The 24073-nt window shown below is 53.6% G+C and overlaps 1 protein-coding gene across 1 annotated transcript in view; it reads right to left on the bottom strand.

Moving 5' to 3' along the window:
- Positions 1 to 3455, bottom strand: part of MAFB (MAF bZIP transcription factor B) — a 7099-nt gene extending 3644 nt beyond the window's left edge. Inside the window, exon 1 of the mRNA XM_045295502.1 lies at positions 3199 to 3455. Within this exon, the coding sequence (XP_045151437.1) occupies positions 3199 to 3455 (257 nt within the window). The remainder of the gene's footprint in view (positions 1 to 3198) is intronic.
- Between the last annotated feature and the right edge of the window lie 20618 nt (positions 3456 to 24073).

Below are 24073 nucleotides of genomic sequence, written 5' to 3'. Positions count from 1 at the left end.
GGCCAAAGGCTGGAGCCCAGTGGGATGGCCGACCCGGCCCGGCCCCCTCGGCCTCCAGGTCCCGGTCCTCGCGCGCTCGCCTCCTGTGCGCCCCGCCCCCAGACCGCTCCCCACCCCTGCGCGCGCGCTTTCTTTGCCTTTACTCTTTGCGCTCCCCTAAGCCCCTGTCACCCCCAAGAAGGCTCAGCAGGAGCACCAGGAGGGCTCTTCCCGGGCCCTTTGTTCCCAAGCGGCCCCCGCCCCAAAGGGGACGCTCCTTGTGTCCGCGCTGCCACGGGGCCGCAGCGGTGCTGCCTGCGCTTGGGTTTGAGCGCTCTGCGAGGATTTGTGTTGGGAGGGCGGGGTTCAGCTCCCAAGAGTTGTGTTCAGCTCCAACTCTTGACCTCAAGAGACCTATCTCTGGCCAAGCGAAGTCCTCTCCAGACAGATGCGGTGTGTGAATGCTGGAACGCGACTCCAGCCGTCCCGCAGCGCCTCGAGCTCCCCACTCCCCGCAAATGAACGCATTGAAGGAAGCGACTCTGAACCTTGACTCCTACCAGATGCCCATGACTCTGAGTACTCGGAGGCTTGGGGCCGGGGCCAGCCCTGAAAGGACACTCGGGGTAGCCCTCGGCTGCTGGAGAACGGGCCCTGTTTTTGTTTGAACGTTTTGTAACGATTAAGCAGATCGGGCGTCAGCCGGCCGCGGAAAGGCTCAAACAGACATAAAGTGCGACCCCAAGTGGCCACTGTGCGCAAAGGCGCGCTGAACCTCCGAAGGAACCCGCAGCCTTAGGCTTGCCAGGCGCTTCAAACCCAGCGGGGTCTAGCAGCCGGGCCCAACCCCAGCGAACCCTGAATGCAGGCTGTGTGTACACCAGAGCCCAGGTCAGGTTCCCCTCGAACAATGTAGAGCGCCCCCCCGCCCCTACCCCCAGGCCCACTCTCGGACTCATGCAAGAGCCCTGCGCTGATCACCACCCAGAGAGAAACCCCCAGAGCCCCAGCCCTGGGGGTTGCCCGTTTGCTCTTTCCAGTCCCGAGCGGTCCCAGGGTGGGGAGGGCCGGTGGCCTAAAGCAGAAACAGCCAAGGGGAGGTGGGGGTCTAGGTCTCCCGAGCCAGGAAGCTCCCCAGCGCGCAGACCAGGAGTCCAGAGAGCTAGGCACTAGGCACCCAGACTGGGCACTGCGCACCGACCCTGCCCAGGTCTGGGATGGCCCGAAATTAGGGGTTTTCCGGAAGCCCCTAAAGGGAGAGCTGAAACCCGGTAGATCGCGAATTCGCTGGACACGGAAGCCGGAGCCGCCTTTCAGGTCGCTTCCTGCTCTCGCGCTTGGGTGCGGGCAGCGAAAAGCCGGGAAGCGCTCACTGAGCGAATGTATCCCGGCCGCGGCAGGAGCGGGACCAGCCCGATAGGACAGACAGCCGGTAGCGAGCAAGAAAACCACCCAGTGCGGACGCGGACAGACTTCTCTTTTTCTTTCCTTCGTCCTTCTTTCTTTCTTCCTTTCTGTCTCTGTCTGTCTTTCTTCCTTTTTCTCTTTCTTCTTCTTTTTAAGTCTTAGAAGGTAAGACCTTTGCCTACAATTAACCTGAAAACCCGCTCTGAGATCGGGCTGGGGTGTGGTTTGGGGCTCCCTATTCTTCAGAAAAGGAATCTGTTTTTAACTAAAACTTGGTCGGAAAGGTTCGAATCAGCAACTGTTAAAATGGAGAGCCGATCTCCAGCCCCATCAGCTATGCGAGCTCCTAGCGAGACGTTTTTTCCGACTCCAGGTAGAGCCTGCGCGGGCCCCTACTCCGCCCCAGCCCCAAGCCCGACGCTGGAAAGACGCGCTGGCCCAGCAAGCGGCCGCGTTGCATTTGCTGGCGGTGAGCGCACTGTCCACTGTCCAGGCGGCGGAAGCCCGGCGCCCAGGTTCTGTGCGGTCCACCTCTAGACAGCGGCGAGGGGACAAACGGGAGGTGCGGGGCTTTCTCTGAGGCCTCGCGTCCTCGATCCCCGATCAGCAAAGCCTTCCTCCCCTGACCCCTGAGAGCGCGCCAGACGCCGGGTCATCCGCTTGCGCTCCTAAGCGCCAGAGCTAGTTTGTGTCCTCCGTGTGTCTGATCTGCCAAACTTCTGCGTCAAGAGTGTGGCCTGCCAAGGCCCTGGGGGGTCGTGCGGCCCCAGTTCTGGGCTCCAAACCTCCGTTTCTCCAGCGGGCGTCCTGACTCCTCTCCCGGTCTCTGAAACTCAGGCTTTGTCGGGGCAGGCACGCTCCTCCTCTTCCCTGTACCTCTACCGCGGTTGCATCCACTCCCCACAGCCTCCGACTCTGACATTCCTCCAGCTGTTCCCAGGTTTCCCCTCACCCCCTTTCTGTGCCTGGCTCTCAGCCTAGCCATTCCCTCTTCTTCCCCTGTGTCCCTAAAATGTTGGAAAGCGCCCCCACCCAGCTAGGCTGGGCGAGTGATGGTGGTTCTGGTCCGGAGGTCCTGCAGGGCAGGCAGCAAACCCCAACTCGTGTCCTGGCTTCCACAGCCCAAGCTCCAACTGTGCTCAGCCGGCCGCCGGAGAGTGGCATCCCAAGCCCAGTGGCCGCCGGCTCTCCACAGCCACCTCGGGCCACCACCTCCCCCTGCCTGGGGGGCCTCTGGGTCAGGACCCTCCATCCGGGGATCTAAGACCACAAAGGCGGCGGCACCGCATCTCTACAAGACTGGTGGAATCCTGGAGAGCGAAAGAAGAGAAAGACAGGACAGTGGGTAGAGAATCTAGAAGTTGGGGGGGGGGGAGTTAAGGGGAAGGAGGCCCGCTTAAAGGAGGCTGGTTAAGGGGAAGTCGAGGGAGATGGGCGCTGACCAGAGTGCCTTCGCTGAACAAAGTTTGTCGATTTTAGCCTCTGCAAAACCGACCTCACGTTTCCATTTTCAAAAGCAGTACCGACTCCTCACGTCCCCTAGGGTCAGCCCAGCAGCGATTCGCCCTGGGCGCACCCCTTATGGTTTAGTTTCAGACGGTGAGTGAAGGAGATGGATTCCCCAGTCGCTCTGCCGCTCCCTGCCTCCTGGGAGCCCCGGGACATTCAGGGGCTCCTTGGGGAAGCACCTGGCCAGACTCTGAGAATGAAATCCGTTCACAGCGCTGCCCTAGCTCGGCCCTTCCCAGCGCGCCGGGTCCCCAACTCAGGGTCTGGTGGCACACCCCAACTCAGGGTCTGGTGGCACAGAGCCTCGCGGAGCGCCTCAGCCCAGCGCCGCGCCGCCGCGTTCGCGTCAGCCTTGGTCCTCCAGAGGGTCGGCTGCATCCAGGTAGCTTTCCCGAGGGCTGCCGGTATTTGGTGCGCGGGTGGGCGTAGCTGGTGGGAGCCTGCGGGAGGAGGCGAGCATGTGCCAGGCTCTCGCTGCTGGGTACTGGGTGGGGAATCGCAGCAAGCGGGATGGGATGCACGGAATTGTAGAGCCAGAACTTCTGGCCTCGGAGCCCCATGCGTTGCAGGATCGTGCAATGGGGTCTTCAAGAAAATCCTGACAGGGACAGGCCTGAGTAGGGTGGGGAGGGGCAGGTGTCCCCCTTCTGGGTTTGCATCACCTGGATGATGTGGGGCCACCTGACTCCTTCAAGGAGCCCCGAAGACCTCTGCCACCTTTGCCAATGCCCAGTGTGAGAGGATTCTGGGTCCCGTGTCCCCCCCACCCCACCCCCGCCCTCTGAGGTGGCTGAATCCTTCTCCCCCCAGGCAGCTGTCATTTCCACTGCAGCCCTACTACACCCAGCAGATTCCAAGCAGCTCTTCCTAAAGTTCTTTGTCTGCTTCAGAGGCCCTTCCCCAGCAGCCAAGGACTCACTAGGTCCCTGTGGGGGGCTAGAGTGGGCCCGCCTCTGCCAAGCCTTCTGCCTGCTACCTCCCCTGCTCCCATACTTAGCACCGTGTGTGTACACACACAAACACACACACAAGCTGGAGTGGCAATTAAACATTTACAACTTCATTTCATCTTTTCTTTTTTACTTTGCTTCAATGGAGCTACTAGAACATTCCAAGTGACATCCATAGTTCCCATTCTAGTTTTATTGGGTATCACTGGACCAGACAACCAGTGGGCAATATTGATGAGATGCCGGAGAACAATATCCTCTTCTGTTTGCACTGGGACGTCTACGTCTTTCGCTGTTCACCTTCTCATGCAATCCTCACAACACTGAAGAATATTATTTTTGCTGAGATAGCTGGGTACCTAGGGAGGGAGGGTAGAAACGGATGGCAATGGGCTAAGAATTTTATGGTTTTCAATCATTTCAGTCCTCACAAATGCCCTCTGAGGTGGGCAGGGTCATACCTATTCTGCACAAGGGATAATGAGATGCTGAGCAGTCCAGTGATGTCTTTAAAGTTGCATAACAGTGCTGGGCTAGAACATCTGGCTCCAAGTCCAGTGTTGATCCCATCTCTGGGGCAGCATCCCAGTCAGTGCGGCTCTCCCCAGATGTCTCTGGGTCAGGATTTCCAACTCTGCATCAGGGCCTCTCAGGCCCTGTGTGGCTCTCGGCCCATTTTCTCCCATGCCAAGGGCTCAGTGAGGAAGACATTGTTTAATGTGCCTTCTTGTCAATGAGAGACAAATGACTGCGGTTTCCTTCTCCATCCTTTGCCTTTTCCCCAGGAAAAGGCTGCACTCAGGTGGAGGTTGGGGTGGGAGGTGGGGGGGGGGAGATTTCTCGGGGTAGAAGGATGTAAGTTGAAGGAGAAAACCTTTGCATAACCCTTCTCAGCCACATCCTCAGTCTGACCTCTGATCTGGGCCCTAGCTCGGGTTCTACCTCTATCATCATTCACTCATTCATCTCTCAGTTATCAGGCCCCAGAGAGAGGGAGGGGTGAGGGGATGGAGGTGGCTCCTTGCTGATGGGAAACTCCTGACTACTTAAAAGCACAGTTCACTGAGGGATGGCCAAGAGGACTCCCTTCTCCTGCCTGGCCCCTACGGCTTCTTTTAGTGCCCCTGCAGCCCAAGCTGTAGTCTGCAACAGGACCTTTGCATGTGCCATTCCACTTGCCTAGAATGAGTGGATCTGTTTCTGAAGGATCTGGGTAGAGAAAACGGATCCTCCCAGACGTCAGAGGGACTTGAGATGTCAATAGACATGGAGATGGGTAGAAGAGCCCACTGGCGAGGCAAGGTCCTGGTCCCTCCGGAAATTCACTCTGGGTGGGACATGCACCGGGGCCCATACCTCCATTCCTTCCTTCTCCAAACTGGCTGAACTCTCCAAACTTCCTTCTCCAAACTGCAGGTTTGAAGGAGCCCTTCAGAAGTAGCAAGGAGTCCTGGGGATGTAGTGCTTTCTTAAACACTTTGAGCTGGGATCCACAGGGTCAGCAGTTTAAAACCATTAGACCCTCCTTGGGAGAAAAATAGGCCTTTCTACTAGTTACAAGCTCTTGGAAATGCAGAGAGGCAGTTCTACCCCATTCTATAATCAGGTTGCTCTGATTCAGCATCAAGTCGATGGCAGCGAGTTTGGTTTGGGTTTTTTGGTTGGACCACAGTGAAGCTGCAATTAATGCTTTGATCAACTAGTCCAAATCCTGTTCATCTTGAGAACCCACAGCGTAAAGGCAGATCCCCGAGGTCCAGTCTGATTCCATAGCTCTGAAGAGTCCAGCCACTGGCATGCGATACGTCCCCGAGATTATGCCCAAGCACGGTATCCAAGAAATTTACTTTGTCCGTGTGGGTTCCTGGAGGAAGAGCTTTTATGGGAGTCATCTCTGTGTCTCCAGTGTCCAAGCAGCACCTACACCAGGAGGAGCTCAGTGCCAGATGTGGAATGAATGAATGAATGAATGAACGAAGTTAACAACTGGGCAAACGCTGATGCTTCATTGCCGTTCAGTGTCTCAGAAATCCCAAGGTTCCCTGCTCTTCTTCTGTGCACCCACTCCCACCCACCTCGCCTCGCTTAGGGAACAGTCGAGCCTGAGCCGTTTCTTGCTCTGTGCTCCTCTGGCCAAGGACCTACTGCATGGAGTGCCATTGGTCCACCGACCTCCTCCTTTGACCAGATGCTCGTCTGGAGCCCAGGGTTGCAGCATCTCGCTCACCTGCTCATTGCAGAAGTGGATGGAGCCTGCTCCTTGCTCACAGCCAGATACTCATCCAGTGCTGTCACTGGGGCTCTCCACCTGGTCCTGTCAAAAGAATATTCTAGAAGCCAGTCTCAATTCAGCCAGGAGCTGTATGGTCCCTAGTCTCTCATTTCCCCTTTCTACTAAAAAAAAAAAAGTGTTTTGCCAGACTACTTTCTCATCGTAAAAAATGCAGCAGTGTCGTTTTTTTAACATCTATGTCTAGAGCTACTACTTGCTTTTTTTGTTTCCTGGAGCTCCTTTTGTGTCATCACGTGAAGATGCAGTTCCTCCCCTCTAAGGAACGTGCCACATCCCCTCCAGAGGATGCACCGGAGTCGTTTTTTATCCAGCCCCCATATTGAAGGGCATTTAAGCCAACCCCAATCCGTCACTTTTGCAAACGATGCCGTGACCAACAGTTTTCTACCTGTTCCATTTTGCACACAGGCAGGCTTTTTCTCTAGCCTAGAGACCAAGACATGAGATTGCTGGACTGAAAGAGACTCCCCCAAAAAGAAAATAAATAAATAAAAATTTAAAAAGAGAAAGCGACTCCAATTTCCCCTGTCTGTCCCCGGTGGACCGGCTGCTGGGTTTGAATGTTCCACCTTTGGGTTAGCAGTTGAGTGCTTTAGCCATGGTTCCACCAATGCTCTTGCGGTCAATTTAGCTTCTAGCAGGATTGTAACTTTTGCGTGCCATTGGTGCTTACAGAAGTTTCCTGTTTCCTCAACGCCACACCCACACCCACACCCAAACGTGGGGGGAGTGGGGGTGGGTGGGAGGGTGTCGATAATCCTCTGTTTCTGTCCACTTTAAGAGCAGTGCTGGGGATAAAGGGTCCGGAGTGACTAGTCTCAGGGGAGTCTGACAGGGCCCACTGCAGATGGGCAGATGTTGTGGTGCCCTTGTGTCCACAGTGCTGGTGAGGCCCAAGCACAGACGTCCCTCAGTCTGTTAGGAGCAGGGTGAGAGCTGGCAAAGATGACTACACAGAGGAGGTGGCGCTTGAATAAAACATTAAAGTCGGGGCAGAATCCCCCCCGCCCCCCTCCCCCAGCAAAGGCCCCAAAGCCTGACTCTGTCCTTAGGCATGGAGGAGCTATCTCCTAGGCAGGCATCCTCAAACTATCGCCCACGGGCCACTTGCAGCCCAACAAGGACATTTGTCCGGCCCGCCGGGTGTTTTTGCCCCGTTTGTTTTTTTTTACTTTAAAGTAAGATATGTGCAGTATGCATAGGAATTTGTTCATAGCTTTTTAAAAAAAAAACTATAGCCTGGCCCTCCAATGGGTCTGAGGGACAGTGAGCTGGCCCCCTGTTTAAAAAGTTTGAGGACCCCTGTCCTAGCGGCTGCAGACACGGCTGGAGGCTTCGACAGGCACCAGCACTTGGAAGGCCTTCAAAGCTGACCCCTGGGGGCTGGAAGAAAATCTCCCGTGGGATGGGCATCTTATTCCCTCTCAGGCCCTGCTCATCCTCATCATTCTGAGTTGGAATTGACTCAATGGCAGTGCAATTGGGCCCAGTGGGGCAAGGGTTAAACACTGGCTATTCATCCAAAGCCTAGCAATGTTCAAGGTCACCCAGAGACTCAGTGGGGAGGTGGGGGGGGAGCGGGGAAGACTTGGAAATGTGCTCCTAAGAAGGCCACAGCCCAGGACACCCTCAGTGGCAGTTCCACTGAGTCACGTGGGGCTGCTGTGAGTCAGAATCAAACTGTGGGCACCTCCGCAGCAGGTACCTAACAGGTGCTCAGTGGGTATCTGTGGACATGAACAGGAGAACCTGGAAGGTGTTTCTGTAGCCTGCTGGGCCCTCTTGCATGTCTCAGTGAGGCTAGGCGTGCATAGTGCAGGGGACTCCATTCTGGACACGAGCAGTCCGGCCAGAGAAACCCAGCTGAAGAGCCCTTTCCTGGGTCCCAGCCCCATCCGGCCTCTTGCCAGGCCCCTTTCACCTCTGCCCGTTAGCGATTGCTTTTGGTTTCTGTGTTGACAACCCCTGTTTTGTGTTTGGAGCGGCTGTTCAGTGCCATTTCCTGATTTAATATCAGCACCAGCAAAGAGCAAGGATGCACAGTTAGCAGTTTTTGCTCCAAGTATTTTTCAAATTCCCTTTTGATGTAAGGGTTGGGCTCGAAGCTTCCCTGATCTTGCTGAGCAGGGAGGGAGGGATGGGCAGGGGGGCTGGGAGCAGACGGGAGGCCCAGAGAAGACCCGAGCAGTCTAGCCCAGCTAGGAGGCTTCAAGCTGCTTTCTGGAAGGGGGATGGTCAAGGACTGGGGCTGGGGGTGGACACAGAGCAGGTGCCCAAGGCTTCTCTGGCATGCTGTCACCCTTTTCTGTATGTGAGGTGCGCCCCTATGTCTGTGTGTATGCGTCTCGACCACTCAAACAATGAGCCGAAGAGCTGGAGTAAACACTCACCACTGTCATTGAGTCAATGCCGACTCCGACGGACCCCTCAGACTGTCACTCTTGAGGGGAGTAGAAAGCCCTGTCTTTCTCCCGAGAAACAGCTGGTGGTTTCAAACGACTGACCTTTTATGGATCGCAGCTCAACTCGTAACCACTGTGCTCCCACGACGCAATGCCATCCAAAACCAAACCAAAACTGGGTCCAGAGGAACTCTGAAGACAGAGGTCTCCTGGGAGCCCAGCATAGGGGGTGTGAGCAGGCCATCTGCAGGGCTGGGTGCTGGGGACCAAGTGACTGGGGAGCTCATCTTCTTCTGGTGGGAACTCAGTGTTTCCCACTGGGACGCACACAGCCCCGGGTGGTGTCGATGCTGACAGAAAGGTTAGAGATTCGAGTCCACCCAGAGGTGACTTGGCAGAAAGACCTCATGATCAACTTCTGCAAAATCCAACTATTGAAAACCCACGAGGTGCAGTTCTATTCCAGCCCAATGGGATCATCGTGCGTCACAATCCGCCTGAAGGCAACTGGTTTATGATCAAGGAAGTGATGGAGGCAGGCAGGGTGTCATTTACACACACACACACACACACACACTTGAGTAGAGGGCACAGGGAAAGACGAGAACTTCTCCCCCAGAGCTCTTGAAGGTCCTAGCCTGAGATCATCAGACCCCGCTGTGGACTGCTACTGAGTCTCCCGTTTCTCTCTCCTACCCCATCTCTTACCTGGGGCCCTCCAAGGAGCAGCTGCCAGGATGGGAGTAGACGCGCACCACGTTTCTGGAGGAAAGACTCCAGTGCGCTAAAGGTGGGAATTCGGGGGTAGCAGCGGGTGCCTTCCCACCCAATGTGGGTCTGACGCTGTGGAGGTCAGTTAGTGGGGCGTTGGCGTTGGCAGGAAGAGGCTCAGGCTGCCATCTGTTCTAGGAGAGTTCCAGCCAGGCCGGGGGAGAGTTCCACAGCTGGCACCACCTGTTGGAGGCGCCCCCTGCCTGCTGTGCTCGGTCACTGGTGGAGCAGGCTGAGGTGGCTAAAGCTCTCCTCCCACAGCAGTCCCCCATGGCCACCGGCCTTCCTGCTCCCACCCAGCCTCAGCTGACCCCTCAACCAGCGAGACCAATGGCAGGGGCTCTTAGGGACTATTTGCTACATTCAGCGGGCATCACTGCACAGCCTTCCATCCAGGCAACCCAGAGAGATAGGCAGAGTCATCCCCATCATCCCCACTTGATAAGTGCTGGAACGGGGCTCAAGCAGATCCAATCCGTTCCCAGAGGCTGAAATTAGCACTTGGCAGATAAAGGATTCAAAACCGGCTAGGCTCTGACTACTGGATTAGGCTACTCTGGCCAGGAAGGAGCCTGGAAAGGGCCAGCAGGGAGACTCATCTTGCTCTTTGCCTCCTCACCCCCATCCTACCCCCAGTCTGGTGGCTGGCCCTCTGTGTTGTGCCAACAACACAGTCCTCCAAGAAGACCCTGCCAGTTTCATCAGGACCCATGCCATCCCATCCCAGGTTGGCTTCAGGTGCCAGCAGTCCACTAGTTAGCTCCAAAGAGAAGGCCCCGCCTGCTCTCCTAAATCAAGCATTCTCCTCCTTTGTCCTTGGGTGCCACCTCCTCCAGGCAGTCCTCTTGACTGACATATGTTTCCATAGTGCCTTTAATATAGACTTCTCTACCGTATTTATCACATTCTCAAAGAGTCTCTGTTGTATGGGTTTTGCCCTATTAGCCGTGCCCCTCCAGGACCAAAGAAAGTTTGATTCATGCCTGGGTCCCTAGCACCCAGCTCATGGGCTCTTGCCACCGGATAATGGAAATTCGTGCAAGCGGAGCTCAGGCAGAGGAAACCTGATTCCTGGCATCAAAAAGACTCCCTAGGGAAGCCTGGGCTCCAGTCCTGCAGGGCCAGTGTCCCTGTTCAAAAGAGCTGCCTGCACTGCGCAGTTTCACCACCAGGGGCCTCAATACCACCCCACCTCCCCCAATGCAAATTACCCACCGACCTTCTGGCTTCTCTGTAGCAAGGCAACGCCTCCCACCCACCTCAACTTCTCTATGGGGGCCGGTCCTGCAAAGGCTCGGCATCTGCTCGGCTGCCAGTGGCCCAGTGGGTAGACCCAGCCTTGGAGGAGGAGAGTTATTTTTTTCAATTTCTTCTTAATCATGAACTTAATTTAGCTGCTAATCAGGTTACCATGGTGACTCGCGCTGGATTTATAGCAGTTTCCGAAAAGCGCCTTTCCCCGCACTCTTTGGGTAGATGAATAAAGTTTGAGTGGAGCGTCAAGCACGTAAACACTGGGTGTCCTAGGAGAAGGTCACATGCGCCGTTCCCTCTGTGCCATTCACTCCGGCTAATGTGTGTTCGAGCGAGCCTGCTCAGTCCCCAGACCGGGAGAAATAGGAGGCTCCGCATTACTTTCTAGGACCCTCCTGCCCCACCGGCCTCAACCCCCCTCCCCTCTGCCTCCCCCTGGACTGCCAGACATGGTCCCCTCTGCCACCCTGGGAATGCTGGCACGGCCTCAGTGCCTTTGCTGGGGTGGGACCCTGGCGGGGCAGCTCTGGACGACTGCAGTGCCCCTGGAGGTCTCAGAAATGTTGAGTTTCTAGCTTCTCTCGCCCCGAAGAAGTCCTGGAAGTGACTATGTCCTGGCCTGTCCTAGGTGTTCTTTATTCCCCATTCCAAAGTGGTAGCTAGGGACACCTTTGAGCACTCTGAGGAGCCCTGGTGGTGCACGGTTATGCCTTGGGTCACTAAGCCGCCAGGTCAGCAGTTCGAAACCACCAGCCCCTCTGGAGGAGACTGACAGGGCTTTCTACCCCCATGAAGAGTTACAGTCTCGGAAACGCACAAGGGCAGTTCTCCCGTGTCCCTGTGGAATTGATAAGGGTTGGCATCGAGTGAAGGACAGTGAGTTTGCTTGTTGGGTGAGCACTCCTGCTGGCCCTGTGACCACTCTGGGGGGAGGGGCCGGGCCCCGGGGAGTGAGGAAATGAGAAGTTGGCTTCCTGGCAGTTTCCCTTACTGTCGGTCTAGGAGGCTCACAGAGCGTGCATCGCTGTAGGGGTGGGGTAATAGTTCTGCTCTCTGCAGGGGCATGGAGGAGCTCTTGCCTTGGATGACTAAAAGTCTTTCTGCCCCTCCCCCACCCCTGTGGTTTCCCCAAGGGACAAAATCTCCAGGCTGGAGACCATGATGCCCAGCCCCTCCCCTCCAGAAGGACATGGGGCCGCTGCCAATCAGGTCTGGGATCAGCCACAGGCCATTAGCGGGTGCCCAGGACTCGAGGCGCCGATGGAGTCACCAGGCATCAGTGCCGGAGCCTGCTCAGGGAACCCAAAGCCACCTTCAATGACTGTCTTGGCCTGTGTAATCAGATGAGCTGGACCTGCAGATTGAGGGCTGCCTCCCTAGACTAACAGCTCTCTCCTGCCCCCATCCCTGCCCCCTGAGCTCCTCAGCTATCCTCTTCAGTCTGGGTGGAGGTACAAGCCCACCAGGGGTCCATTCCCAGCCTCCCAGGACACAGGGAGAAGCAGCTCAGTCTGCAGGGGATGCTGTGCACACTCCCTAAGTTACCACCCCTCTCTGCCCTCATCATACCCTGGCAATTCTGAGTCCAGGAAAAAACCTGGGATCAAATCCTGGACCTTTCTTGTCTTTGCTTTGACATGGGGGCCTGGGAGAGAACAGGATCAGTTCCTACAAGGCCTTGGGGAGGGCGAGGCTAACAGACCTAGACACTTGTCATAAATAGTGACCTAGCAGGGAATACTCGGGATGCAAGCCACCAGCGGCCACAGAGACTTGGGAGTCACCTTTGTCTGTTGACCTCCCCAGAGGGAGTGCTGGCCAACATGAACGTGGCTCGGAGTCTTCGAGGGGGTTGGGGTGGGGGTGGGGGGCTCAGGTACTCTAGACATGGAAGGATCAAGGGGTCCAGACACAGAAGCCTGATGCTTAAGGCAGTCCGAGTTCTCATCCTAGCTCCATGACAAGCTTGCTGTGTGATCTGGGGCAAGTCACTTACACTCTCTGAGTTTCTCTAGGGAGGCCAAATCCTGCCAAATGATTTGCTCCAACCTGGTTCTGGATCATCTCAGACAGACAAGAAGGAAGTATGGCTTTGTAAAGAAGCCCAGGGCCATGCACAGTAATGCCCTCGGGCCACTGGGGGCTGGCTTGCTCCACCCCAGAGAGCACCAGAGAGGGACCTGAACAAATGCCCTACCAGCCAGCAGCAAGCATGGAGGGAGGCAGAGACCTTTCCATGTGCACAGACTCTGGGTTCAAATCCTGGCTCTGTCATTTACTGGCTGTGTAACTTAGGCAGGTGACCCAACCTCCCTGTGTCTCCCTTTACCTACCGGTATGATGCAAGTTGCTGGGAAGATGAAATGAGCTAATATACATTGAGCGGTTCGTGCTACATATTAAGGACTGCATGCCAAACATTTTCCCTGGGCCTCAGTTTCCAGAGCTATGATTAGTAGCAGTCCCACTGGAACAGCAAGGCAGCTGAGAGGCAGGGACGTACAGCACCTGCGCAGGGTGCTCTAGACCTCACTGCACCCACACCTGCTTAATAGGAGTCATGTTCTCAGCTGAATTGTTGGCAAAACAAGCTCACATCACAATGTGGATGAAGAAGGATAGGATGAACCACTGGTCAATCTTAACCTCATTACAGAAGAGACAAGGAGACATCAGGATGGGAGGCAGCAAGGAGCACATCTCCAGAAGCAGCCAGTCAACAATTGATGCACCCTGGTCCCTCCTGACCCACGGCCAGATTCCAGATTCCAAGAAGCACAGGTGGCCAGGAACAGCAAAAATGCCACCACAAGGAGGCCACCAACCCAGCCCAGCTCAGCCCAGCCCACAGAGCTGTCTGCAGGACTCATGGCCCAGATTGGTAAGGAAGTAAGGAGATTGTCACTCACTGTCATTGAATCCATTCTGATTCATAGGGACCCTACAGGACAGAGTAGAACTGCCCCTGTGGGTTTCCGAGATGGTAACTCTTCACATCTTTCTCCTGGTGGTCTCAAACTGCTGACCTTGTGATGAAAGTTGAGAAGACACACTGACCTTTCAAGTCCGGAACTGAACTCAAATTTCAGCCAGACAACAGACAGGTCTATAAGGAGATCAGCAACATCCAGGGGAACACACACCTGAGAACAATCAACCATTTGAGATCAGGGCAGCATTTCCTCAAGACCGGCATTCACCAGGCTCACCACACAGACACACCCTCACAAGGGGTGGCAAGGCCAAGGGAGGAAACTCCTTTGGTGCCGAGGAGGAGGAGGTCAGAATGGAGAGTGGGGGCTTGATTAGGAGAAGGTGGAGGGGTGGGAATGGCCTCTCAGAAGCTGTAATATGTAAGTTTGAGTGTTGAGAAGGGTATAAACGGGTGAAGAGTTCAGGGAGGGCATTTGGGCTAAGGGACCGGCATGAGCAAAAGCCCCAGGGCAGGAAGGACCAGCTATTTTCAAGAAAACCAAGTCCAGAGAATGGCTGGAGCCCAGGCTGGATTGCCCTATGGCAAGGGAGGCACGGACTTACTTGTGCTTACTTTGTCAGAAATAAACTGTTTCACAGGGGCTCCCCCACAGTGGCACTGTTCACCGCAGATTAGTAAGGAAACACAAGTAAGCCTGTGCTTCTTTTGCTGACTAGGTGCTCTGTCCCCGTCAGAGGCTGCAAATTTGAGGAGCCTTTGATTTGGGCGGCCCTGGTAGCACAGTGGTTATGCTCTGGGCTGCTGACTGCATGGTTAGAAGTTTGAAACCACCAGCCACTTTGCTGGAGAAAGACAGACTTTCTACTCCTATCAAGAGTTACAGTCTTGGGAACCCACAGGTCCAGGTCTACCCTGTCCTCCAGGGTCCTTTTGAGTGAGCCTCAAACAGATGCCAATGAGGGTGGCTTGTGCTGCGTTTAGGGTTTTTGATTCTGTAGGAAGATGCTGGGGGGTTGGGAGAGAAGCAGACCCCAGCCAGACCTAGAAACAGACTCTTGGATGTGGTCGTGGGGGGGTGGTAAAATTGTTCACTACAGATTCCTGAGCATGCAGCGAGTCTGGCAGTGCTTACCTTGCTGATGGGGAGGAGCCAAAAAGAGGCTGAGGGGCGCCTCCGCTGTTAACTGGTCCTTCCTTGAACCATAAGAAACTTCCCTGCCTCAGACCAAATACAGACTTTAGGTTAAGCTGGCAAATGGGCCTGCACGTTAGAGAGACGAGCCTTGGGAACATGTGTGCGAATGTTGTCTAGTGAAAACGCTCTACTAAACGAACTCAAACAATTTTCATTTGGAGAGCAAGGGAGGGAGAGAGGAGGGAGGGAGGTGGCCCCAGGGCAGAGAAGAGGCCACTACAATGGAAACCCTTGGAAACGCTGAGTAAGTAGAGATTTCAAACCCAGTTGGAGGGGGGGAGGGAGTGGCAGGGATGCAGGCCTGTGACCCGCTCAGCCCCTCCCTCTCTGAGCCGGCCCCAGTCAGAGGAAGGAAGCCCTAGCCAACCATGGGGACAGGACCCAGTGATTTATGGCCCCCAGACAAAGGGTCCCAGGAAAAGCCTACGAAGCTCCGCTGTGTTGTTGGAACAATTAGAGTCCATCCATCTACTGATCTACGGGAGTCAGTGCAGCATCCAGGAAATGGGCCGGGAGAAGGGCTGGCACGGGCTGAGCACCACCTCTGGGCCTGGGACATTCCACATGGTAAGTCACCCTAAGGACTCCGGGCCTAGGAGGTAAAAGTCACAGTTTTCAGATGGCAAAAATGAAAGTCAGAAAGATGGCTTGTTCAGAATCACTCCTAAGAGACCCAGGCTTCAGTCTGCTTCTGTCCAAACAGAGTGGCTGGTCCCCTTTGGTGCCACATCTTAAAGCCTCTGTGGTTGTCTCTGCCTGTATCTGGAGCCCCTGGTCTCCTTAGGGCTACAGGACCTTTTGCTCCAGTTTTCCAAGCCTGGGCTTGGAACGACTTAGCACCTGGCTCTGGATTCATCCTGAAAAGCCAGCCTGGGGCATACAAAGCCTACGGCAGCTTCCTCTCTGGCAAAAGCACATGTTTGCTTCCTTTCGATGGAAGAAGAAGTTAGAGAGACTTTGGGACGTCATGGGTGGCCCCACCCCCACCCCATCCCCTGCCCCACCACCCCTGCACAGCTGGAGTGTTACACAGATCATGTTGGGAGAGAGGTGGGTGAAGCAGTACTCAACGGGTACATGCATGTCCCTCAGTGAGCTGATGGTCAGTCCCCCCAGCTCAGGAAGCAGTGGGTCAGATCCAGCTCTGTGACCCCTACTTGGGACCTGGGCCTGAGAAGTGTCATGCCCCACACCCCCATGGGAGACAAATGCCACAAAACCCAACCCCAGAAACCTCAAAGTAGCTGGTTCTGCGAGGAAAGAAGGAAGGAGACAGGCCAATCCAATTGCACAAAGCTCATTGAAATAAGCAGAAAACTAGACGCATGCCACTGAAGTTTCACTTGCACCAGCCCAGGGTGATTTGGATCCCATACATGAGCCCGTGTTAGCAGAGCGGGAAATCAAGTCCCGCGTGAGAATGCAGACGCAAACATCCCTAGTGGCATCTCTGTGCCGTTGGCCGTTTTACATCACGAGGGATGCTTCTGTCTCTTTGTTTCCTTCTGTGAAAGGAGCGTGTGCAGTTTCGTAAATGCGACGGAGAAGGCCATTGCAATTGTGTCTTGTTCTGGTTCACATGCCTGTTGTAAAACCCCAGGGCCGGCCATTGCTGGGCCCTCTGAGCCCACAGTCAGCCAGCTGCTGAGTGTCAGCTCAAGTGCCCCCTTTCCATGCGCATGGTACCGGGAGTCTCCCGGACTCCCTCCCGCAGATTAGGGAGCCGGCCAACCCAGGCAATGGCTGTGAGCAGCCCTCCTGGCTGACACCAGGCGCCTCCTTTCCCTCTCTGGACCTTCGAGTGGAAAGCTTGGATGCCAGGCCTCGCAGCCCATCTCCCACAGTCTCACCACCACACAGCCCATCCTCAGAGCTCCTTTCTTCATACACAAGCGGGTCAATCAAAGCCCATCTTGTACGCAAGGTGGGCCCTTTCTGGTAAAACACAAAAAAACTTAATCTTTGGTCCAGAAGCAGTAGATTGCGGCGGCACGGCGGCAGCCAAAACCATTAATCTTTGCCGCCTTCCCCAACTGGCCTGCGTAGTAAAGAAGATAATACCCCAGCAGAATCAGTGACCCACTACAAATTGGTCCTGAAAGGTCCACCAGCATAAATAGACTTTTGCTGATCCAACACTTGTTAGGAACCCCAACAAAGAGACTATTGGCTCATCTGATGAGCCGCTTGCAATGGGCCCTTGCAATGGCTGGTGATGGATGACCATCCTCCCTTGGAGGGGAAGATGCAGCTCCTGGTACGGGGCCCTTTCTCATCTTAAATTTGTCCTCAATAAATCACAGGTGCAGAAGAGCCAGCATCAGTTTCATTACACCTACATGCTCCAGTATCAATCACGCCACCATGGCGGCCTGTCTGGGCACAGTTCATTTCAAGTGGCTTTTTTCTGTCCTGATTCTCTTTCTACCACAGCGCACGGCTCCGAGGTATCGGAGCTCTGGGGAATGGGAGGACGAGGCTTGTCTCCAAAGGCTGAGGCTTCCTCGCCCCCAGCACTTGTTCCTGTCTCCTGCTCCTCCTCCTCCCCTTCCTCCTCCATGAACCCAGCCTCAACTGGGGGATGGGTCTGGGCACTGCTCCCAGACCCAGGGGAAAGGCTGGGTGACACGTGAAGACCAGAAGGAGTGGACTACACACCATGGCTCTGCTGCCGGGCATCTTGGGGCAGGACCCCTCCCTTGGCTGAGATTCCGTATCACCATCTGGATGATGGAGAGATGGTGAGACCCCAAAGCTGGAACTCAAGTCCGGCAGCAACCTCCCAGAGACAGAAAACTCAAATATATTTTTCACTGAAACCAAAGACAGACAGGCACTCAGTAAGACTGCACCCTGTCTGAGGCAGAAAACTTTTCGAGACTCAGACAAGCCAGGCAGGGCCGTCAGAGTCCAGCTGGCACAGGTTCGCTGCATGAATGTCTGGCTGCTGAGATAAATTGCAGTCAGCAACATAGGCACATCAGTGTGGGTGGTCTAATGCTGTCCTGGGTGCAGGACACCGGTTGAGACTGAGTCAACACTGACTCCTGGTCACCCCTGGGTGCATCAGAGGAGAACTGCGTTCCATGGGGTTCGCAAGGGCTAGCTTTTTTGTTTCGCTTTGCTTTTAAGTCCATTTCCAGGCCTTTCTTCCAAAGTGCCTGTGGGTGGATTCAACACTCCCACCTTTTGGTCAGCAGCTCAGCACGTTGACCATTTGGGCCAGCCAGGGACTCCATCCAGAGGACGAAGTGGACCCTTAGTTGATGTGGGCCCTGTCTGGGATGCTGCCTTGAGAGAGAGCACTGCAGGGGTGCTCAGCCTTGCTTGTCAGTGGTACCCAGACCATGAGAAAGTGGAGCCTCTGAGGCTCTGCTCGCCCTGGTCCACCCTACCTGGACCGTCTGCGGTGCCTGCCTGCAAAGGTGTGTCACTTAGGGCTCAGAATTTATGAGGACGCTGCCACCGCTCGTGTTTTGTCTTGTTCGTTTCATTGTCGGCAGTTAAAATACACTTAAAACCGAGGACACTAGAGAGCTCTCAGACCTCTTTTTAATGCACACAATCAAATACTTTAATGTCATTAAATACATGTATAAGGCTCATCATAAAAGCCGTGAACTTCTCTTTTACAGGATCGTAAATGGGGATGGATGGCTTCTTTTTAGGCAGGCCCTAAGCTGGCCGGCCTGTGGCCCTCAGCCTTCTCTGGCAGGCCCAGGCAGCACTGCCGCCTCTCATGCTCTGTGGAGCACCCAAGGCCTGGAGGGGGGTGTGAGCTGTAAATCATTAACCAAATGAGCAGGTGTCTGAGCAAAGGAAAGGGTGTGTGTGCAAAGGACCCCACGTCCCAGCTGGTCAGGAATGTCAGACAGAACAAGCTTTTCAAAGAAGGTCCCTCCATTCATTCTACACCTACAAGGGGGCAGAGTGACAGGCCATTTGTTTGCAGAAGACTTGGGGAGGGGGTGGGAAAGGGAGTCTGAAAGGGGGGGGCAGGGGAAGGAAAGGGGGGGAAAGGGAGAGGCCAAGGGAGAAGGAGGTGTTCCAGAGACCAGGTAGAAAGAGGGCGACAGACCGGCTCTGTACGTTGGCACAAACTTGGGAGGCTAATTCTACAGGACCACATACCCGTGCCCTATGCCCTGTGCCCACTAGCTACGCAGTGCAATGGGGAGAGAAGAAGCACTGGTAGCTCAAGGGCAAAGCACTGGGCTGTGGACCGAGAGGAGGACTCTGTTAAACCCCTTCCCCCATGCCCAGCTCCATGGGAGAAAGATCTGACCATCTATTTCCATAAAGATAGCTGTCCAAATCCCCATGGGATAGTTTGACTCTGTCCCAGGGGTCTCTGGGCATCATAATAGACTCAGTGGTACCTCATCACTGCTACAGACCATGTAGAATGTGTAGTGACGAGACTGGCAATAAAGATAGTGCACTTTCTGGGTGTCCAGGATTGTGTCTAAGTCCTTTGCCTGAATGACCTCACTGAGTTCTCCTCAGGGCTCTGTAAGTGGGGGACTGCATGTACCCATGCTTAGACGTCACGCCTCCCCCCATCTTAGCATCTCTGAAGTGGAGGCCTGTGCTGCAATCCCTGGCAGCCCTTCAGCAGCCTGGAGTGGTTGCTGCACATGCCCATCCAGACGTGCAGGATGGATACCTGTGGCCCCGCGGACAATGGAGGAGCGGCTTTTAAAGACGTGCTCCCCCACAAATGCTTCCAGCAGGGGACATAGTGCAGAAAAGCGTGGCCATCAACAACACTGAGCCAACCTCAGAGGGTGATGTTCATTACTCTCATAGATCTAAATAAATAAACAAAAACTAGGTAAAGCCAGAAAAGTTCTTTCAATAAACATAAAATTAAGTCTCGAAGCGCAGGAAGTATCACCATGGACTTGGCAATGATCCCATCTCTCCTAATGTGCCTCAAAACAACGGTGGGCTGGACAGAGGCTGGCTTCTTGGAGTACGTGAGAAATGATATCGGCGCATCTCACAGAAGCACAAATGGAAGCTCCCAAGCCCCCTTGCTCTCCAGTCAATTCTGCCTCTTGGGGACCCTATAGGACTGAGTCGAATTGCACCCATCGGGTTCCCAAGGCTGGGCATCTTGATGGAAGTGGCCTGCTGCATCTTTCTCTCAAAAGCGGTGAGCAGATTCCAACCACAGCCTTTCTGTTGGCAGCCTGTGCCCCAACCTTGCCATCAGGGCTCCACACTGAGACTTTGAGACCTGTGTTACTTGCCCAAAGTCACACTGCCATGGAAAACCCCTGATCTGCTCAATTCCAGAGCCATCATCACTCCACATCCCGTTTTGCCACCTCTGTGACCTTGAGAGAGTGGCTTCTAGGCCCGAGCTTTAAAGCAGGGCTGATGATGAAAGGGACTTCCAATTTAGGGGAGAAAATCCTCCCTTGAAGATTTAGCCATATGTCCAGGTGTGGGTGTGAAGCGGAGGTCCTCGGCAGTGGCCGGAAGTCTTGGGCAGCAGCAGGAGGCCAGGATGTAGGATTGGAAATGGGCAGCCTCTGTGGACCATCCTTCAAGCCCCAGCCCAGGACAAGCCAGTCTGAACACACTGCCTGCTTCCTCCTGACAAAGCAACGGGCACAACCATCTGCCGTGGTGGTACCATCTGCATTTACTGAGTGCTCTCTTTGCACTAACCATGGGCTACGGGCTTCTTGTTGAGCTGATGCCGGTGCACAGTGACCCTGTGTGACATAGTAGAACTGCCCTCAGATTGTTGCCTCAGTTGTCATCTTCACTGACAGGTGAAGACTTGGGCAGGTCACCAAGTCTTCTCTCCCTCACAGAGGCTTATGGGTTTAAGCCACAGGGCTTCCGGTTAGTAACCCCATGCACAAACATGGCTCTTCACATGTTTTATCCTCACAGCATGCCACCCCCCACCCAAGGTGCCTCAGGAGAAAGTTCTGGACATCTGTTCCCATAAAGATTACAGTCTAGGGAACACTTGGGGGCAGTTCTACTCTGGTACCTGATGTGTTACGGTGGGTTCTCTAGAGACACGACTATATCCATAGAAAGAGTGACATGTCTATCAAGAAAAAGGATCACTCTGATTTCAAGCCGGGGCCTCAGATGTTAAGCTGGAGGCTTCTTCTGAGTGGGGTCCCTTCAGGAGCTGATGAACTCATGGTCCACCGGCAGGAACACCACAGGCTGCGGAGATGGAAGAATCCAAGGGCAGCAGGCCAGGCTTGTGGCTGGAGGGGCAAATGGACGCAAGGTTGGTAGGTCAGATGGCAAGTCAGAGAGCAGGCCACGGATGGCTCCTGGGATCAGCAGGTACTATGGCAGACCATTGGCTCAAATCCAAAGGACTGGAAGTTGACCAGCCAGATGCAGGATCCAGACCCAGGTAAACGTAAATGCATTTCCATAGTGTTATTTACATGAGGAGCCCTGGTGGTGGCGTGGTTGGGCGTTGGGCTGAAATCCACATGGTTGGGAGTTCGAAACCATCAGCTGCTCCTGGGGATAAAGACTGTGCATTCTACGCTGAGTCAGCATTGACTTGATGGCAGTGAGTCTGGTTTTTTGGCGAGAGGTTAGGGTACACACCTGAGGAAACCAGAATTCAATTGCATCAGGGCTATGGCCTAACAAAGGGAGCTGCTCTCCAGCCTAATCTTACAACCGCTTGCTGCTCACAGTAGATCCCACCCTGGTGTAAATCAATTGTTTGGTCACATCATGAGGGGCTAGTTGGCCTCCACTGCCAGATCCTTGAGAATCTTGGCCCCACCAAGTGGACATAAAACCCAACAACCACACCGGTTACTCTGAGTCAAGAATCCACTCAACGAACGGGAGGGGTGGGAACAGCCCTGTTTTCAGACAGAGAGCGTTGTAACGTCACTTATAGCACACATAGCTAGGTCAAGATGTAATATCATTTACCTCTCTTTTGACTCATTTTAAAGCTCTTTCAGTTTTTTAAAAAAGCAAAGGGGAAATACATGTGCACTAAGCCCCTGGCAAATCCCCTCTGACCATGGGCCAGGGTTGTGAATAGCCTTGTTAGCATGCAGACTGCATGGGGAAGTGGATGGTTGCAGATGCAGTTAGAATAAAATTTAGCACTCTATCATTTGAGCCCCCTTACGATCCATTTAAATTTGTTCTAGTTTTTAATATTTTCTGCTTTCTTTTCTATTGGAGTTTTATCTGTTTTATTTTTTTTATTCTTGTTAGTTTTGTCTGTTTTTAACTTTTTTCTGTCTGTGGAAACCAGGATAGGTAAATCTCTAAAGATCAGAGCTGGATGAAGTGTTCCTTGGAGGTTCGGGGTGGAGGGAGTGAATGGCAGTGCGTACCACAATGAAAAAAACTGTCTAAAACGGATGGTGGTGATGGGTATACAACTCTTCTTGACATGATGGGAATTTTGTGATAAGTGACTTATATGCCAACAAAACTGCGGGGGAGAAAAAAGAGAGCCAAAATAAATGAATTAGAAAATAGAAAGAAAGAACTCGAAGGCACCAAGCACCCACGACCAGCAGCCCGTGCGTGTGTGTGGACTGTTCAGACGATGGGATCTCAGAGTTGGAGAACACTTCCCATCTTTCCAGAGAACCATGCACCCCGTGCCCTAGCCTAATTTGGTGCTTTCGGATCCAGCAACCCATCCCTGCAAGGCTGGAAAGTCACACTAAGAATCTGGCTTTTAAGAATCATTACAAGATGTCTTTTCTTCCCCTGATTATAAATAAGAGGGAAACATGTTGACTATAGAAGACTGTCATAGTTTATAACATAGGCATGACCATACATGATCCCGTAGGCCACAGACCCTCTGTGGTTCACATTCCATGTTTCCGCTTGTGTGCGTTTTTATCCATATTTTACACCCCTGTGACATTCTCCGTGAACCCTGAGAGCCGGAACTTGAGAGTACTGCTTTGCTTTTCCGCTTCTGACAGTTCTAGTTGTTGCAGGGTTTTTTATTGACATGCAATTGTATTCTGCCTTTCCTTGCCACATGGATCACCAGCGTTTCCCCAACCTGATAATTTCACGACCTATTGCAGTGAACACATGGGGGCTCAGGTCTACCCCACCACTCCTCCCAAGGGGGCATTTAGCAAACTCCCAGTACTACAGAGTAGCTCTACGAACCTGAAGAGTTGTCTACATCATGTTTATTTCCCGGGAGCAAATGACTTCAAACAGCATCACTGGGTCAGTGATATGTCGTGGACTTCTTAAGATTCTGGAGATATATATATATATATACACAGTAGCTCTTGCTTTTCCCTTGCTTTATTTTGTTTTATTTTTTTAAAGATCATTTTTGGGGGCTCTTGTAACAATCGGCACATCAATTGTATCAAGCATATCTGTACATAAGTTGCCATCATCATTTTCTAAACATTTATTTTCTATTTGAGCCCTCGAGATCAGCGTCCGGATTTACATTTGAGAGTGTCTGTTTCAACCCAACCCTTGTCCGAAGGGAATAGTAACCTTTTTAAAAATCCCCTATTAATTGGAAATGTGAAACTTCTCCTCTTATTATTGTAAATGAGCACGACTTGGTTTGCTAGTAAATAGAAACTTTTTTTTTAATATAACAGGATTGGTGCATTTGTGGGATTAGAACAAAGTCGTTGGGAGCTGCCTGGCTTTGAATTCTGGTTTGTCACCTTGGATTGCTCGTTGAACGTCTCAATACTTTGACTTTTCCCACATATTTAATAGTGAGGATAGGACGTGCACCTGCCTTATTGGGTCTTTGTGAAGAACGAATGAGAGATGCCAGGTGACGACACACCTGGTGTATACTAACCCACCGCTACTGAGTCAATCCCGACGCATCTCGACCCTCAAGACAGAGTAGAATTGCTCCTGAGGGTTTCCAAGACTGCAAATCTTTACAGGAACAGGTAACCTCATCTTTCTCCTGCGGAGGGACTGGTCAGTTTGAACCACTGACTGTGTAGTCAGCAGCCCAGTGCCTGACCCCAAGCGCCACAGCCAGGGCACCTACTGGTGGATAGCAAGCATTGCACTGTATTCCTTCTTTTGTCCATGGGGCTCGTCCAACTTATCACAATCCATCCATCCATTGTGTCAAGCACATTTGTACGTATGTCACCATCATCATTCTTTTCATTGCACCCTTTCCGCGCTCCCCGCCTCCACCCCCGCCCCCACCCTTGGGAGTGTTCATATTTTCCAGACCCATTTGAAAGAATTCTTTCTCATTAAGGCCATCAACTCCGTCCTGCGGATACCTTTGTAATTGGCCTTCTAAGGCTCCATCTTTCTGCTTTGGCGGTCTCCACAGAGTCTTCTCAGGACCCTCGCATCTAGCAGAGTCCAGAAAAGGGACTT

The sequence above is a fragment of the Echinops telfairi genome, unplaced genomic scaffold (assembly GCF_000313985.2).
Source record: "Echinops telfairi isolate 266 unplaced genomic scaffold, ASM31398v2 ScPeMD7_5592;HRSCAF=6446, whole genome shotgun sequence".
Classification (NCBI taxonomy): domain Eukaryota; kingdom Metazoa; phylum Chordata; class Mammalia; order Afrosoricida; family Tenrecidae; genus Echinops; species Echinops telfairi.
Note: the sequence above shows the minus strand (reverse complement) of the source record. Positions and strands in the feature narration are given on the sequence as shown.